Raw genomic sequence first — 19,977 nt, 5'->3', positions numbered from 1 at the left:
CAGGGTAGTTGACTTACACCTTCTAGAGCACGTTGGGTGGCACGGGATACATGCGGACGTGCATTGTCCTGTTGGAACAGCAAGTTCCCTTGCCGGTCTAGGAATGGTAGAACGATGGGTTCGATGACGGTTTGGATGTACCGTGCACTATTCAGTGTCCCCTCGACGATCACCAGTGGTGTACGGCCAGTGTAGGAGATCGCTCCCCACACCATGATGCCGGGTGTTGGCCCTGTGTGCCTCGGTCGTATGCAGTCCTGATTGTGGCGCTCACCTGCACGGCGCCAAACACGCATACGACCATCATTGGCACCAAGGCAGAAGCGACTCTCATCGCTGAAGACGACACGTCTCCAATCGTCCCTCCATTCACGCCTGTCGCGACACCACTGGAGGCGGGCTGCACGATGTTGGGGCGTGAGGGGAAGACGGCCTAACGGTGTGCGGGACCGTAGCCCAGCTTTATGGAGACGGTTGCGAATGGTCCTAGCCGATACCCCAGGAGCAACAGTGTCCCTAATTTACTGGGAAGTGGCGGTGCGGTCCCCTACGGCACTGCGTAGGATCCTACGGTCTTGGCGTGCATCCGTGCGTCGCTGCGGTCCGGTCCCAGGTCGACGGGCACATGCACCTTCCACCGACCACTGGCGACAACATCGATGTACTGTGGAGACCTCACGCCCCACGTGTTGAGCAATTCGGCGGGACGTCCACCCGGCCTCCCGCATGCCCACTATACGCCCTCGCTCAAAGTCCGTCAACTGCACATACGGTTCACGTCCACGCTGTCGCGGCATGCTACCAGTGTTAAAGACTGCGATGGAGCTCCGTATGCCACGGCAAACTGGCTGACACTGACGGCGGCGATGCACAAATGCTGCGCAGCTAGCGCCATTCGACGGCCAACACCGCGGTTCCTGGTGTGTCCGCTGTGCCGTGCGTGTGATCGTTGCTTGTACAGCCCTCTCGCAGTGTCCGGAGCAAGTATGGTGGGTCTGACACACCGGTGTCAATGTGTTCTTTTTTCCATTTCCAGGAGTGTAGATTCGTGTACCTCCTTCCTGGTGGACTGACTGGAACTGATCGGCTGTCGATCCCCCTCCGTATAATAGGCGCTGCTCATGCATGGTTGTTTACATCTTTGGGCGGATTTAGTGACATCTCTGAACAGTCACAAGGACTGTGTCTGTAATACAATATCCACAGTCAACGTTTATCCTTAGGAGTTCTGGGAACTGGGGTGATGCAAAACTTTTTTTGATATGAATATATAGGTGACAAGACCATATTGGCAATGGGTGAGCAGATGGATAATACCATATTGGATTTAAAAGTCGCCGGCCGGTGTGGCCGTGCGGTTCTAGGCGCGTCAGTCTGAAACCGTGTGACCGCTACGGTCGCAGGTTCGAATCCTGCCTCAGGTATGAATGTGTGTGATGTCCTTAGGTTAGTTAGGTTTAAGTAGTTCTAAGTTCTAGGGGACTGATGACCACAGATGTTGAGTCCCATAGTGCTCAGAGCCATTTGAACCCATTTAAAAGTCAATCACAGAATTTACCATCAGTAATTAGTTGTGTAAGTGGTCCTACGAATCTGACCGCAATATTGTACATAGTCCCAGACACTATATTTTACCCATTAAATCATTGGTGAGCCATGCGAACATTTATATGTATGGAATGACGATTACAGATTTAGTACAGTCCATGATCTGACCACGCATAAACTCCACCAAAGTCTCGAAACCGCATACCATAACTAACTACGTCTTATCAATAGTGTGCTGCAAACTTCGGCTGCAAAGCAAGTATTTCCGTGACTGGATAAGTCCCAAACATCAATTGGAGGGCGGCCTCATGGCCCTCGTTTCCAATGACCTTTCATCTCCACAGCTCATCAGCGTGAAATTTTCCAAGTCCGGAGAGGGAGCGAAAAGTACATAATGAAAGCCCATACCCAAAATAGCTTCACTCGAAGAGCGACTCAGCGTAAACATCTCTGAAACTCCTGTATTTCTCTGCTCCAGAGTTTGGTATCATACTTTTGTGCATCTTCTCCAACCAGTCGGAGGGCTAGCTCCAAAGCTTCCGTCAAATAGAAAGTTTTATAATAAAGTTACATCTCGCAGATACGGAAATTTTCTGAAGGACATTAGCACATACAAAGAAAACGAGCACTCAGATATTTTCCCAGATTCGGTGCCAGATCGGTGCCTTGCGCCCCTACGAAGCAAAAAAATACTTTCGTGTTTTCTATGGGCGAAGACGTCCAATGAAATGCATTATATTGGCCTGATCGAAACCCGGACATTATGTTTCTTGAGAGAGCCCCGTATCCACAGGCACTATTCCCTTGTACAACCAAGGCGTTACACTGACAGTGTCATTCCAGCACCTGCTAATGCAGTGCTTGGCCACCAATGTTCACTTTAGGCTGTCGAACTCCTGCTATGCTAGTAACCTCTCACTCGGGAAAACCGCCAGGTAAACTGTGATAAACTTTCCCCTTCTATTTGTTCCCACAGCTTACACAGCTCACACAGAACCACCAAACCAGCATGCAGTTGACATTGCTAAAAAAAACATGCACTATACGTATTTAAATCTAAAACAAATTGGAGGGAAGAGATGAAATGAAACTGCAGATGTATCACTTAATCACCCACTGAACCCAGCGAATGATATTAACATCACAAGCACAATCAAATTAGTTTTCGAATTAGCATATCAATATGAAATTGTAAATTTGTGGTAAGTTCCTATGGCACCAAATTGCTGAGGTCATCGGCCCCTAGGCTTACACACTACTTAACCTAACGTACGCTAAGTACAAAACACACACTCATGCCCGAGGGAGGACTCAAACCTCCGACGGGGGGAGCAACGCGAACCGTGGCAAGGCGCCTCAGACCGCGTGGCTATCACATGAAGAGATGGTTTGAAATGAGAGGATACAGGCCAGCCTCATGCTGACTCCTCTGACACTGCCGATTCCTTGATTCCGCGAGTTCTGATCTACTCTCAAACTTTCTTGATCAGTTGACATCTTTTCGTCAAACAGCCGTGGGACTGCAGGTTTCTTGGCTTGTTTCTCGCTCCCGGTTATTCTTGTTGGTTCACTCAGCAGATAATAATAACTCCCTATTCGTTACTGATGTTTAGCAGAACCACTTGTAATCTCATTTTGCCCTCTAATGACCAGCAAATTTTATGCAGACATACCAACAAAGGAAGCATTCTCAGTGATTTTGAACGTCTATGAAAATTCCAGAAGGTGTTTACCTCCAACTCAGTGACTACGGCGATCTTCTGCTCTTAATCCAGATAATGTAACTCATCATGTCGAACTATTACTGCTCCGATAACCTTTCCTTAACTGACTTGGAAATACAGCCAATGCTGTCGAACCAAACCAATTTGTATGGGTTTTCTTTGTAGTTGCCGTAACGTTTCTCGTTTGAAATATGTATTTGGTGCTTCATGGTGCAGTTTCATAGCTTTGCAACATAAAAGTGTTGCAAATCAGTTCGTAGCAGTCCCAACGAATTTCTACTAAGAACCACAATACAAGCAGGAGGGGGTTAATCAGGCTCCTAGGCAGACTTCAGAATCATTCTAACAGCAGGACTCATTCCTAATGCTTGGAGGACACTGAAGGTTATTTTCATTTCGAAGCAGAGAGAAATGATGATACAATGCTAAGTATAAGTAGGTATATGAGACCAATCAACCTGTCCTCCTTTCTTCTATAGGCATAATAAAAACTAGTTACAGGGTTATTACAAATGATTGAAGCGATTTCACAGCTCTACAATAACTTTATTATTTGAGATATTTTCACAATGCTTTGCACACACATACAAAAACTCAAAAAGTCTTTTTAGGCATTCACAAATGTTCGATATGTGACCATTTAGTGATTCGGCAGACATCAAGCCGATAATCAAGTTCCTCCCACACTCAGCGCAGCATGTCCCCATCAATGAGTTCGAAAGCATCGTTGATGCGAGCTCGCAGTTCTGGCACGTTTCTTGGTAGAGGAGGTTTTAACACTGAATCTTTCACATAACCCCACAGAAAGAAATCGCATGGGGTTAAGTCGGGAGAGCGTGGAGGCCATGACATGATTTGCTGATCATGATCTCCACCACGACCGATCCATCGGTTTTCCAATCTCCTGTTTAAGAAATGCCGAACATAATGATGGAAGTGCAGTGGAGCAACATCCTGTTGAAAGATGAAGTCGGCGCTGTCGGTCTCCAGTTGTGGCATGAGCCAATTTTCCAGCATGTCCAGAAACACGTGTCCTGTAACGTTTTTTTCGCAGAAGAAAAAGGGGCCGTAAACTTTAAACCGTGAGATTGCACAAAACACATTAACTTTTGGTGAATTGCGAATTTGCTGCACGAATGCGTGAGGATTCTCTACCGCCCAGATTCGCACATTGTGTCTATTCACTTCACTATTAAGAAAAAAATGTTGCTTCATCACTGAAAACAAGTTTCGCACTGATCGCATCCTCTTCCATGAGCTGTTGCAACCGCGCCGAAAATTCAAAGCGTTTGACTTTGTCATCGGGTGTCAGGGCTTGTAGCAATTGTAAACGGTAAGGCTTCTGCTTTAGCCTTTTCCATAAGATTTTCCAAACCGTCGGCTGTGGTACGTTTAGCTCCCTGCTTGCTTTATTCGTCGACTTCCGCGGGCTACGCGTGAAACTTGCCCGCATGCGTTCAACCGTTTCTTCGCTCACTGCAGGCCGACCCGTTGATTTCCCCTTACAGAGGCATCCAGAAGCTTTAAACTGCGCATACCATCGCCGAATAGAGTTAGCAGTTGATGGATCTTTGTTGAACTTCGTCCTGAAGTGTCGTTGCACTGTTATGACTGACTGATGTGAGTGTATTTCAAGCACGACATACGCTTTCTCGGCTCCTGTCGCCATTTTGTCTCACTGCGCTCTCGAGCGCTCTGGCGGCAGAAACCTGAAGTGCGGCTTCAACCAAACAAAACTTTATGAGTTTTTCTACGTATCTGTAGCGTGTCGTGACCATATGTCACTGAATGGAGCTACAGTGAATTTATGAAATCGCTTCAATCATTTGTAATAGCCCTGTATTTGCACATTAGAGAAAGGAATTAACTGACGCTCCTCTACATGAAAACCAATACGCATATTAACCAAGCAAATCATCTAAAACAGCACTTCAGCAGTTTGTTGTAAAGGTGGAGAAAGCGCTACACTTTCAAGAAACTGCTTTCTACATTTCCTGAATATTAAGGGGGCTTTTAGCGATGCGGCCTTCAAATCCATGTTAAGAGCGGCAGAAGAGTATGGCACTCAGACCGCTATACGCAAGTGAATCTAGAACATCTTGAGTAGACGAAAGGTAGAAGCCACCATGATGAATGAGAAAATGGTAATCAGCACGACCAAATGATATTTGCAAGGAGGGGTTTTGTCCCCACTACTGTGGAATCTACGCCGGCCGAAGTGGCCGTGCGGTTAAAGGCGCTGCAGTCTGGAACCGCAAGACCGCTACGGTCGCAGGTTCGAATCCTGCCTCGGGCATGGATGTTTGTGATGTCGTTAGGTTTAACTAGTTCTAAGTTCTAGGGGACTAATGACCTCAGCAGTTGAGTCCCATAGTGCTCAGAGCCATTTTTTTTGTGGAATCTACTTTTGCCAAGATTTTCTTTTTTTGTGCCATCATTCTTCCGAATGGTTTGATGCAGCCCTCCACGAATTCCTCTACAGTTTCAAACTCTCAATTTGGGAATATCTCTTGCACCCTACGTCCTCAGTTATAAGGGGCGTTCAAAAAGAAACGAGCCGGGGGCATAATTACAGAAACCAGTACCTGTATGTTAGAAGTATTGACCCTGGCTGTTGAGACACTTGTCCCACAGTGACATAAGGTGGTGAATGACTATCTCATAAAATTCCCAGGGCTGCGATGTTAACCAGTTCCGCACGTACAGCTGGACGTCGTCGTCCACACGAACGCAGGAAAGGTTATGCTGACGTTCTTCTTTGACCAAGATGGCCCCCTTCAGATTCGCTTCCAGCAGCACAGGACAACAGTGAATGCCCAGCGTTACTCGCAAACCTTGACCACCCTTAGTCAAGCGATCAAATCAAAACGACCAGGAAATCCCACCCGTGGGGTCATTCTGCTCCACGACAATGCAAAGCCTCATACGATCAACACAGTCGCGGGACTCCTGCATAAATTCAAACGGGAGGGTCTCGGCCAACTCCATAGAGTTCGGACCTCTCTCCCTGTGATAACGCCATTTTTGCTCCCCTTAAAAAGGCTCTGGGGCGCAAACGATTCACCTTGCACGACGGCGTCCAGAGGTACGTGCGGAACTGGTTAACATCGCAGCCCCGGGAATTTTATGAGACAGCCATTCACCGCCTTGTGTCAACAGCTAGGGTAAATTCTTCTAACATACAGGTACTGGTTTCTGTAATTATGCCTCCGGCTCGTTTCTTTTTGAACGCCCCTTGTATTTGTCGGATGTATTCGAATCTCTGTCTTCTTCTGCAGCTCCCTCTAGTACCATGGAAGTTATTCCCTGATGTCTTAACGCATGTCCGATCATCCTGTTCCTTCTTCTTGTCAGTGTTTTCTGTGTATTCCTTTCTTTACCGATTATGCAGAAAACCTCGTCATTCCTTACTTTATCAATCCACAAAATTTTCAACGCTCGTCGTTAGCACCGCACATCAAAAGCTTCGATTCCTCCTGTTCCAGTTTTCCCATTTTCCATGATTCACTGCCATACAATTCTGAAAAATTCTCAAAAATTTATTCCTGGAATTGAGGCCTATGTTTGACACTAATCGGCTTCTTTTGGCCGGGAACGTCCTAGTCTGTGCTAGTCTGCTTCTTTTGTCTTCCTTGTTTCGTCCGTCAGGGGTTATTTTGCTTACTTTACTTCGTTTACTTCGCTTTCACTAATTTTGATATTAAGCTTCTCGCTATTATCATCCTGCTACTTCTCATTACTGTCTTCTTTCTTCGGTTTACTCACAAAACATATCCTGTACAAATCAGAGTGTTCATTCCAGTCAACAGATTCTGTAATTCTTCTCCACATTCACTGAGGATATCAATGTCATAAGCGAATCTTATCATTCATATCCTTTCACCCTAAATTTTATTCCCACTCTTTAACCTTTGTTTTATTTCCGTCATTACTTTCTCTATGTATAAATTGAGCAGTAGGAAAGAAAGACTGCATTCCTGGCTTAAAATCTTTTTAATCCAAACAATCCGTTCTTGGTCTTCAAATCTTATTTTCCCCTCTTGTTCCTTGTATATATTGTATATTATCCGCCGTTCAATACGGCTTACTCCTGTTTTTCGCGGAATTTCGAACATCTCGAACCAATTTACAATATCAAAGGTTTTCATTTAACAGATCCTCCCTTCTGTATACTATTCTTGTCAGCAACTTTGCAAGGACAAGCTATTAAGCTGATTGTGCGGTAGTTGTAGCACTTATCTGCTCTGCTATCTTCGAAATTGTTTGGATGATATTTACCGGAAGTCTGATGTTATGTCGCCTGTATCATAGATTCTACGTACCAATCTGAATAGTCGTTTGGTTTCCACTTCCCCCACTGATATTATAAATTCTTATGGAATGTTCAAATAGCTCTAAGCTCTTTGGGACTTAACATCTGAGGTCATCACTCCCCTAGACTTAGAACTACTTAAACCTAACTAACCTAGGGACATCACACACATCCATGCCCGAGGGAGGATTTGAACCTGCGACCGTAGCAGCAGCGCGATTCCGGACTCAAGCGCCTAGAACCGTTTGGCCACAGCGGCCAGCATTTTCTTCTCGATCTTTCCCTAGTCCGAGCTTGTGCTCGGTCTCTAATGACCTCGTTATCGACGGGACGTTAAACACTAACCTCCTCCTCCTCCAATGTCTTCCTCTATCATATGATCAGACAGTTCTTCCCCCACATGCAGGATGAAGAAAAAATGCCACACTTGGCGGTCGGCATGCGGTTCCTCATCCCAATTCAAGACAAAAGTGTATCTTAGCAAACCCTAGTCCCGAGAGTAGGTTTAATAGAAATGAAATTTAAAAACCTAAGCTCAGGCAACGCTATAACTGCATGAACCGTGGCCAAGAACAGGTAGCATGAACTGTGCGCTGTGCCGGAGCTGTCCCATTAGCTCATTCGGACGGTGTTCGAGTCATTTTTTTTCACTTAGAGCACCAAATTGTATCCAATTTGCACCTCAACAGTGCAGTATCTTGTGTATTTCTTTCAGTTACGGTTACCTTTATTTAAACATTAAGGCTTAACATGAACTTCTTACAGATGTAAAAGACCACTTTGTTTCTCTCATGACACAAATAAAATCAACAGAAAATAATAGTTGATACAGAAACATCGTCTGTATCCAATGAGGTACAAGAAACACAATAGATAGGCTACTCTAGACAGCACATTATGTTACGTACAACAACTTCATTCTGTACATTTGAAGTCCTGGCTTATTTTCACAGAGCCAGTACGTACATGTAAGACCAACGTTCACTTTAGAGAAGATGTTCAAAGCGACTACCTTGTATATGCAAACACTTCGCCCCTCACTGGATCATACTTTGCTGGACACTACGCAACACATCTGCATCCACCAGTGCAGAAGCAACATGCACGCGAACTAGTAGGTCGTGCACATACATGGGTGGACTATGGTTCAAATGGCTCTGAGCACTATGGGACTTAACTTCTAAGGTCACCAGTCCCATAGAACTTAGAACTACTTAAACCTAACTAACCTAAGGACATCACACACATCCAAGCCCGAGGCAGGATTCGACCCTGGGACTGTAGCGGTCACGCGGTTCCAGACTGTAGCGCCTGGAACCGCACGGCCACCCCAGCCGGCCATGGGTGGACTACTACAGACTTATTCCATTAAGTATCCCCACAAATAACAATCTAGTGAATTAAGTTCCGGGAAATGTGGACGCCAGAACATTGAACCTCCACGAGAAATCCATTTCCTTGGAAGCACTTCTTTCAAATAGTTACGCACATTCATTCCAAAGTGCGACGGTGCACCATCATGCTAAAACCATACCTGTCGCCGAGCACCAAGTGGAACAATTTCCAATGTGGCAGAGAAAGTATTGCAAAGAAACATACGATATAGGAGCGCATTCAATTTGTCCGGCAATAGGTAAGGGCCCAAAAGCACTCCTCCCATGATTGCAGCCCACAGGTTTATGCCAAAGCGTGTCTGAAAGCCACGTTCACAGGTTGTGTTCCGACTGTAATGGCTGTTGTAGAGGTTGATAATACTTTCACGAGTGAAGCCAGATACGTCAGTCCATATCACGTTACTTATAAAATGTTTGGTTCAAATGGCTCTGAGCACTATGGGACTTAACATCTATGGTCATCAGTCCCCTAGAACTTAGAACTACTTAAACCTAACTAACCTAAGGACATCACACAACACCCAGTCGTCACGAGGCAGAGAAAATTCCTGACCCCGCCGGGGATCGAACCCGGGAACCCGGGCGCGGGAAGCGAGAACGCTACCGCACGACCACGAGCTGCGGACGTAAAATGTTTGTTATCTGCCACTTGGTGCAAGAGACATTCAGAAAACTGTACTCGTCGAATGCAGTCCTCTGGCCTCTGGTGTTGAGTTATCTTGTAATGCTTCATCATGCAACACTTCAACAATCGGTCTTTGAGATACCTCGAACTGCCTTGCAATAAGACAGGTACTTCGCCGAGGTGATTGGTGAGCGGTTTCAAGAATCGCGTCCTCTGTTTGTGTAGTACGTCTAGTACTTGGACAACCTCTGTCCATTACTTGTGGGCGAAGATTACCAGTTTCCCGAAGACGTTGTACCAGGCGACGAAAAGATTCTTATCGGGATGGCATCTTTGAGGGTACCGGGCAGCACACACACGAGCAGCAGCAAGTTGGTTATCGGATGCTTTCAGCCCCAAAAATATCGACGCCTACATCTTATGTACTCCAACGGGAAGCCACCCTACCTGAACTTGACAGGACCAGTTATGGTCGTGGTCTGTCCGGTTAGTAGACACATGCATGCAATTTAATGGATCTTACTGTCATGTGATTAGGTTATTGTCATGTGAAAAAAATATATTCCGCTTATAAACGAGGAGAACTAGGAATGGACATCTAAAAGTAAAAAAGGAACCTGGCGAGGATTCGAACCACAGCTCCATGGTCTTTTTTCAGCGGGAGCTTCCCGGCTCCGAACGGGAGGGGAGGAGGAAAAGTGGGCAGGGGTCGGCGAGTCTGTCCTGTTCCCTTCCCCAGGAACCAAGAAAAGTGTAGGAAACGAGAAGTAGTAGAGGTACAAATCATATCAAAGAGACAAGGTCTTTTTAACACCACCACGCTTAGCAGCAAACCGACAGCGTGAGGAGGAAGGAGCGTTATTTTGCCTATCGATGCATGTTTTCTCGAAAAAGAACATTACAGTGACCAGAGAATAATTGGTACTAAAAGTGGAAAATGCGTGAATCAACTGCTCATTGCAGTAGCACTCCAACTCCTGGATGGATTAAGAAAGACACTCCAAAGAAAATTAGAGAAAAATTGTCTATATTTGGGATTGCGGACAACTGCACAACGTCGTTCATTAAGAAAGTGGCAAAATCGAGGACTTTTTCTCGCCATCAGAGAACAGGTAGTGAACTGCGTGTCCTCAAAGTATCCCGAGTGCAGAGGAGGAGCAGGTGTGGAGGTACCTGATGAGGAGCCCTACGGGTAATAAAGGCACTAAGAACCAGGCATCTGTCGCAGAGCCGCACACCTGGCGATGCTCGCCCGTGTCCAGAACATCACAGGCGACACACAAAGGGGTGTCTGCCTGGTGTATCCCCCGAAGGAGTGGCAGGCATACTTGCTTCCTTCCCATTGACGGCAAAGTACCGTGCAGGCTGGACTCCAGTGGTAAAATAATGAGCGCACAACCATCGCCAGACGGCACTCCAGTCGACGTGGGGATGCATCCTTCAACTACATTCGGTGACCTGTTCTGCTGAAGAGAGACATAGATCGCCTTCCTGAATATCGAGCGCGGTGGTAGTAGCGCATTACGGTCATAGCTCAGTTCGAGGGGGAAAAAAGCGGAAGTAAAAGAAGGGCGGGGGACGTTTGAAAGCTGAGTTGGGGCTGAGAGAGAGCGCTCGTTTTGGGTCATTACTATTTTCGATTACATTATACATCAGAGTGTAAGGCAGCCGCTTCACGAGTACTATCCATGCTGTCCAGCAGTGGTGAAGTGACGTATCAGCAGGCCGATAACGGCCGAACAAAGCACTCGCAACACGCACAGACAACGAACGCGTAGTGGTCTGCCTTGAGCGAATTTCTTGACACGCGAATCCGTGCACAGTGGGTGTGCGGCTTGGGAACTTTGGCTCTCTTTTTTACAATGGAATTCTGCTCTGTCTAATAAACGTAGGGGCCTTTCACCTAAGGAGGAAAACTTGCAAAAGAAGTAAATAAAATGTTGACGTTCTATATATTTTAAAATTTTGGCTACATTTTCCACTGCAACTAAATCGACACTCGATCTCTTACAGCAGTGGTAGTTCCCTGGTTTCATTCGTCATGTCTGTGATGGAAATTGCATTTGAATCTTTGAATCAGTACTGTATGTTCATTATCCGGTTAAAATAAAATGAAACAACACAATTACGAGTCAGCTGTTGGCAACCGGGAGAGGAGAAATTGCAGCACCGCCGTGGAGACGAAGTGGCAGTACGGGAGACAACTGCGACGCGAGATGCATGGGAGCACTAGACCGTCGTGGGTACCTTGGGGCAATACTATTATATTTTTGTCGAAGGCCTTCGACAGGGTGTGGTATAACGCCCTCCTGTTCAAGGTTCTTGACCAGAGGGTGCCGATGTCACAGGCGTCCCTGCTCAAATCATACCTCAGTAACAGAGCATTCCATGTCAAAGTCGATCTAGGAGTCTCAGATGTGCCACAGGGGTCTGTGCTAGGGCCCCTGATATACATTCTATACACCGCAGATACTCCGAAAACCCCGAGAGTTGATCTGGCGTTATGCACCGATGAGACTGCGCTGTTTGCACTCAGTTTAGGAGTGCACGTAGTAAGAAGTCGCCTACAGCAAGCTTGCGACACGCTTGGAGCTTCAGCCACCAAGTGGCGGCTCAATATGAACGCGGCGAAGAGACAGGCTTTAACGAGAACGAGAAAAATGCTACCAGCAGACGTAGTACCCCCTTGGTCGCGAACCGGAAAGTATTTTGGCGTGACCCTTCATAGACATCTAACGTGGGGATCGCACGTCCGAGAGGTCAGGAGGAAGCACTGGGGTGCATAAAAACGCTCTACCCCCTACTAAACCCTACTAAACACAAGTTCGACTCCACCCACTCATTGTAGAGTGACATTATATCTGGTCTAATACGGCATGTTCTAGAATACGCCGCTGTGGTGTGGGGCAGCCAATAAACGTATTGACGAAAAACAGCGGGTGCAAAACAAAGCTTTACACCTTGCTGTATATCTACCAAGGCGAGAACTGAGCACCAGAGAAGTGCATGAGATGGCAGGAGTACCATTTCTACGTGATAGATTTAAAGAGACTGCTCGCCAATTTTACGCATCGGCACAGCAATCAGAGAATACGCACATTCCCAGCCTGGGTAACCAGGTCCACTGGCGACCGACCATTCGCTGGCCGGACATGCTACTAGAGCAGTAATTCTGCAGCAAGTAACAAATGCAGTTGCACAAAACTAGATGACAAGGAGAGGAGACAAACAAATAAACGCGATGTCTAAATTTCCCAATCCCAGATTATATGTAAGCTAGGCATTATGAATGTTCAAACTTCGCGAAACAAGGTCCAGAGACCTTCAGAAGTCAAGAGTTAGTGAGAGCGAGGCGAGACGTGTAGCAAGGAGCACAGCAGAGTACCGCAATTTCGGCGGTATCGGCGGTGCTTCTGCTGCTCAGGGTAGAAAGTCATGAGAAGGCGAGTGACTTACATATAAATGTTTTATTTATTGAAAACAAAGTGCATAAACTGTCAGTGCCTGATTAGTGTGCCCATAGTGCTAAAAGCTAAAATGGCTATGGTCATAATTCGAGAAGGCGTGCTTTCCGACGTGCCACTACCAAGATTTATATTTCTAAAAACAAGCAGTTTTGAAACCACTTTCATTTACTGTAGCGAAAAGTAACAATTACATCCTAAATAAAATTGCTGAAAGGTAAGCACTGTGAAATACGACGAAACTGAATGAACAATGTGTGCAGTGCACTGTGCGACTGATCCCGGCGGAGGTCCGAGTCATCCCTCGGGCGTGGGTGTGCGTGTTTGTCCTTAGGATAATTCAGCTTAAGTGGTGTGTAAGCTTAGGGACTGTTGACCTTAGCAGTTAAGTCACAGAAGATTTCACACACATTTTGTGCAGTGCAGTTTAACTGCTTCAGCTCCAAAATAAGATTCGATAGACTTTACCGTATGGTCTTAATATTAATATCTATTGATTACGGCTTCAAGACCTAGAAAGAAAAGGGAATGAGGGAAAACTTAAAAGAAGTCACAGACAAAGCAGAAAAAATTAATTTAGAGGAGCTTGGCAAGAAGAAGAGCAATTTAAATGGTATTAATGGCTGATCGAAAGGAGAGGTGGGGGCATGATTCTATGCATCTTTCCACCTGTAAACGTCACTTACACGCAATGTTTGGATTCAAAAGACTATGGCATGTGACAGGTAGTGCATATTTTACTTATTCTATATTTACTTACTACAAAGTGTTTTTCTCAGTGATACTGGTATTGATGTTTAAGTTTGTTGTACAGAAACTGTTAGGCCATCGTATGCTGACATTTAGCTTCAGTTATTTATTATAAAGTTTTTCGCTTCTGTCGGGGTTTTCACGCTGACTTAGGTACATTTCAGCTGTTGTGAGGTAGGCGCATGATAGAAATTGAGTTGGCAACATTGTAAGTTTTACTATTTTGAAAGACGACCAACTCCAGCTCTTCATTTGTCACCTGTTTCGCAATTTCCAGTAAGACACTAGTTTTTATGAATGATTACTATTTCCAACTTATTACCACACTTCTCCATTTCGTTCACTCATCATTTTGAAACCATATTAAAATTTAAGATTTTGCCACCCTAGACCCAGTATGATTGCTTCCTACCGTGACTGGAACCATGTACCTCATCTGTTTGTGTCAAGTTTGATCTCATGTAAATGTGTGAGAACGTTTGAGAATCGTGTAATTCGTATTGTGGTTTTGTGTTATAAAATGCAGAGCATATTTCTTTCAAAAGGAAGTTTTGTTCCATTGTAGTAGGACTTTGAATTTGTGGCAAAGTATCAAATAATTCTGTTCAGACTAATCCTGAAAACAGCCTGCTTTATTATCAGTTTGTTTTTAGTGCAACAGTACAAAAAGTGATGCACCGTATCTAAGGTGTATGAATGACATATGGTGTCAATATTCATTGTTGTGGCTCTTCCGCTTTTCTTCGATCAGAAGGCATTAATACCTACAGACTGAATTCACAGAAAAATTTGCCAAAGGTACTTTGTTTATACTCTCAGTCATTGCGGGCTCAATATGATATCGCTGTTTTCCAAGTGGTGCGAAAGACGCTTGATTTTCCATCCTGGAATCCCACCACCATGCATACATACTCATCCCCAATGTCTGTTACGCTCATAGTCCACTGCATTACGCTTTCCTCTATTATACAAACGTGAGTAATATTTAGATTTCAGTAGAACTCAGCAAGATTCACCTTCACTGAATTTTTTCTAGAATGAGGTGTCAAACCAGATGGAAATCAGTGTGGGATGTACGACTAACATATCCATTAGGACAGTACGGCGAAATTTTACATTAATGGGCTCTGGCAGCAGACGACCGACGCTAGTACCTTCGCTAACAGCACGACATAGCCTGCAGCGCCACTCACGGGCTCATATCGGTTGGACCCTAGACGACTGGAAAACCGTGGCCTGGTGAGATGAATCGCAATTTCAATTGGTAAGAGCTGACAATAGGGTTCGAGTGTGGCGCAGATTCCACGAAGCCATGGATCCAAGTTCTCTGTTGGTCCATCATGGACAGGGGACATCGGCTGCTTAAGAAATTGTCAGTTTCAATGAAATTCACCAACAGCCGTGTACTTTAGATGTTATTTTATTTTATTTTGAAGGGTACCAGTTTCAGCATTTCTTTATGCCATCATCAGGCGCCATCTGCCTCTCTCCAAACCAACGAAAAGTCATATAGAGCCATGAATCTCTGGATGTCGTGAATCCAATCGTTATATTAGTGCTTCATTCGAAGACTTGATTGTTACCAAATCTTAGTGTCAAGTATTAGTGTAACGATTGAATTCACGACATCCAGAGATTTATGGTTCTAAATGACATTTTCATTTGTTTGTGGAGATGCATACTGGGCCTGTAGGTGGCATAATGAAATGCTGAAACTGGTAGTCTTCAAAATGAAATAAAATAACATCTAAAGTACACGTCTGTTGGTGAATTTCATTGACATCCACAATGGATCCAAGTTGTCAACAAGGCACTGTGCAAGCTAGTGGTGGCTCCATAATGCTGTGGGCTGTGTTTACATGGAATGAACTTGGTCCTATGGTTAGTCGGCTGCTCGGCGACCATTTGCTGCCATTTAGGGATTTCATGTTCGCAAGCAATGATGAATTCTTATGGTTGAGGATGCGCCATGTCACCAGGCTACAACTGTTCGCGACTGGTTTGAAGAACATTCTGGACAATTCGTGGAAATTATCTGGCCACCCAGATCACCCGACATGAATTCCGTCTAATATTTATAGGACATAACAGAGAACCCAGTTCGTGCACAAATTATACACTAACAACATTTTCACAATTATGGACGGATATAGAAGCAGCATGGCTGAATATTTCTGCAGGGGGCTTCCAACGACTTGTTGAGTCCATTCCATGTCGGTTTGTTGCACTACGCCGGTCAGAAGGAAGTTCCACATGATATTAGGAGATATCACATGACTTTTATCAACTTAGTGTGTGTAACAGTATAGATACAGATAACCCCAGGCTGTCACGAGAATTCTAGTCTCACTCTAGCACACAGCATAAGTCTACCATGGTAGTAATGTATGTCTACATGGAAAATCTATATACTTCTTTACCCTTGAAGTCATACGCTGTTTGTCTGATATCCTTACTCTATGTCGTAGAATGTTCCTTGTAACTTAGAAATTTTTCAGCACTAAATACATTTTTTGTGTGTTCCAGACGTCCTGTACCCTGTCTCTTTACAACGTTACTAAAGAGAATCTCATCTTAGTAGCGAAACTGAAGAAAGAGGACTCATCAGCGGAAGATGACTCATCGCAAATCTCTTCTGGCGACCTCCTCGTACGCGAAAAGGTAAGACGCCTTTAATAACGGTTTGTTTTATTTGCAAATTTACTTGTCTGTCTAGAAGTACACAAACAACCTGGGATCCTGAACAAACTGTTTCCACTCAGAACATGAGCAGGCGCAAACCTAGGAGATAGAAACAGCTGGAAGTGCTGACAAAATACACTATGTGATCAAAAGTATCCGGACACCCCCAGAAACATACGTTTTTCATATTAGGTGCATTGTGCTGTCACCTACTGTCAGTACTCCACATCAGCGACCTCAGTAGTCATTAGACATCGTGAGAGAGCAGAATGCGGCACTCCGCGGAACTCACGGACTTCGAACGTGGTCAGGTGTCTGTATGCGAGATTTACACACTCCTAAACATCAGTAGGTCCACTCTTTCCGACGTGATAGTGAAGTGGAAACGTGAAGGGACACGTAGAGCACAAAAGTGTACGGGCCGACCTCGTCTGTTGACTGACAGAGACCGCCGACAGTTGAAGAGGGTCGTAATGTATAATAGGTAGACATCCATCCAGACAATCACACAGGAATTCCAAACTGCATCAGGATCTACTGCGTGTACTATGACAGTTAGGCGGGAGGTGAGAAAACTTGGATTTCATGGCCGAGCGGCTGCTCATAAGCCACACATCACGTCGGTAAACGCCAAATGACGCCTCGCTTGGTGTCAGGAGCGTAAACATTGGACGACTGAACAGTGGAAAAACGTTGTGTGGAGTGACGAATCACGGTACACTCCCCAAGAAACCTCCCACCACCTGGTTGAACGTATGCCTGCGAGAGTGGAAGCTGCCATCAAGGCTAAGGGTGGGCCAACGCCATATTGAATTCCAGCATTACCGATAGAGGGTGCCACGAACTTGTAAGTCATTTTCAGCCAGGTGTCCGGATACTTTTGGTCACATAGCCTACTAACTGCAGCAGCAGTATAATGATACGGAATTCTTATTTTTATTTTTATTTTTTATTTTTATTTTATTTTTATTTTTATTTTATTTTATTTTATTTTTTTTTTTTTTTTTTGTGCGATACACAGAGAGCAGGTGCTTGCATGTTCTGTAGCTCATATTGCGATAACTCGCTATTATGTGGAACGTGAAATTAAGATTACGATAAGATACATTTTCTCGATGAAAATACGACTACGTGCTGTCGATTTAAGTAACTGGACTTTTATTCCAATCTTAATCTGCACTGAAATTGAAAATCCAACCCAACCACACACAGATATTATTTATTGACAAATGCATCTATCGCGTCGAAGGGATAGCATTCTACATGGCTGGCTATTAAAATTGCAAACACCATGAATACTAAATGCAACAAAGTCAGACTGGCATAAAGTTTGCTACATGTTTGAAATTCAGTTAACTAGAATTTCACTGCAGTCGCACTTTAGCGGTAACACCATCTACATTCTGTACATAAAGAAAGATTACATAGCGGGTTTATCATGCAGAAGTAGCATTTCTGTGTTGTTTGTCAGTGAGAATATCAGTTTGTGTCTCGTGTAAGGATAAGAAACGTCTACCGTCAAACTGAATTTGGCAACGACTAGCTCGTGGCCTATCGAGACGGCAGTTTAGCGATCCGCGGTATTGCTGTTCGCGTTGGTTGGCATCCCACGACTGCATATGAGTATAGAATCGACAGCTTTAGGAGGGTCATACTCCACGCCACACAGGATATCAAAGATCCTGTGCGACTAGCGCCCGAGAGAGGGCGACGACGTCTGAAGGACAGCGGACTGTAAGCTCACCGACAATGACTGCGGCTTCCCTTGACGCTGAAGCAGAAGTAGGTGCGACCTTACTGGTGCGCTCAATGACATCACTGTAAACACGAGTGCCACGTCGTCGTTTTTTCAAGTGACGCTTGATTCTAACTACAGCATCGCCATGGACACACCTATGTGTGGAGTCTCAGAGGAGAACGAAAGTTTCCAGATTGTGTGTGTGAATTCTTAAGGTACGAAACTGCTGAGGTCATCGGTCCCTAGACTTACACACTACTTAAAGTAACTTACACTAACATATGCTAAGAACAACACACACACCCATGTCCGAGGGAGGACTCGAACCTCCGGCAGAAGGGGCCGCACAGTCCGTGACATGACGCCTCAAACAGCGCTGCCACTCAGCAGTTGCCAGATTGCATTTGTCATCGTCTCACTAACCTAGCACTTGGTGTGATGGTGAGGGGTATTCCTGGGTACACAATGTGATCACCTCTGGTTACCATTGCTGGTAATTTAGGCAGCAGGCGTTACATTTCTAACGTGTTAAGGCTGGTGGCTGCGGCTTGTCTTCGACGTCTCCATGAAGTTACCCTTCGACAAGGCAACCCATGACCGCATGTTGCCCTATGATGTGCTGGTCTACCTTGATACAGAGGGTGTACGACTGTCGCCTGCAAGCACGTTCTCCAGATCTCTCACCCACTTAAAATATCTGGCCATGGGTTGCCAAGTGATTAGCACTCCACCACTGGTGAACTCTGGTGTAGGGTTGCAACGGTATGGAATGATGTCCAGGTACCTTCATACTGTGTTTTACATGCACAACACGTAAAATTTCGCTTTTGCCATCCTTCCTGGTGTTGCAGTTTAAACGGCCAACAGGGTAAATGCGTAGTCAGGTACAGGATTATATGGCTACATATTTCAGGTAATCTATGTCTTTCTTTCAAAACAGTATCAATCAGATGTGAAGCTTATATTTTTCCTCTCTAATTTCTTGTAAATGAATTATTTTACGAGATAGGTAAAAACACTGGGTATAGTAAAACTTCAGCAGAGCTTACGAGTAAGTACGTATACGTTTTACATACCACTTCAAGATGCGAACAGTTTCCTCAACGACCTCAAATGAGGGTTGTGCACCTGGAAAATGTTCGCTCTTAACTTCCTAAGCAACTGCCTTCCTGGCATGATCAAAAACTATTACTGCACTTACACAAACATCGCGGGAAAATCAAGACGGTAGAATCAGGAACATTTAGGCATTTAAGGAAGCTACATCTTTCCCCTTTTGTCATACGTGAATGGAACCACGGGGCAAACAATGATACCGATCCGCTGCTCCTCACACAGAGTGGTGACAGATGAAAACGTAGCTGAAATTTAAACAAATCGTTTTATTTACTGTATTTATTGGTCATTATTATTTTATTATTATTATCTGTCAAGACATCCTGTAGAATCAAGCAAAGCATTCTGCCTCATTCGGCCATTCTTTCTGATCTTTTTCTCCTTCCTGGAGTCTCGTTCTATCTTCAGTCCACTTTGTCCCTGGTTTCTTTGTGACTTCGTTCTCTGATCTCATATTCCACTTGTGTCTTCTCTCTACATGTGTTTCTGTCTTTAATTTCCACAGAATAGACCTGTGCTTTTTGTAGGTCAAGTTTGCTTGCGTGATCAATGTTGTTGTTGACTTCACCCCTTGTACTAGTATCTAGGTTGAACATTAATAAACCGACAAACTACTGGGATGGA

At 44.9% G+C, this 19,977-nt stretch overlaps 1 protein-coding gene across 1 annotated transcript in view; it reads left to right on the top strand.

Moving 5' to 3' along the window:
* LOC124722173 overlaps positions 1-19,977 on the top strand; it is a 294,914-nt gene that overhangs the window by 267,929 nt on the left and 7,008 nt on the right. Inside the window, exon 9 of the mRNA XM_047247374.1 lies at positions 16,344-16,478. Within this exon, the coding sequence (XP_047103330.1) occupies positions 16,344-16,478 (135 nt within the window). The remainder of the gene's footprint in view (positions 1-16,343; positions 16,479-19,977) is intronic.

This window comes from Schistocerca piceifrons, chromosome X, assembly GCF_021461385.2.
Source record: "Schistocerca piceifrons isolate TAMUIC-IGC-003096 chromosome X, iqSchPice1.1, whole genome shotgun sequence".
Lineage (NCBI taxonomy): Eukaryota > Metazoa > Arthropoda > Insecta > Orthoptera > Acrididae > Schistocerca > Schistocerca piceifrons.
Note: the sequence above shows the minus strand (reverse complement) of the source record. Positions and strands in the feature narration are given on the sequence as shown.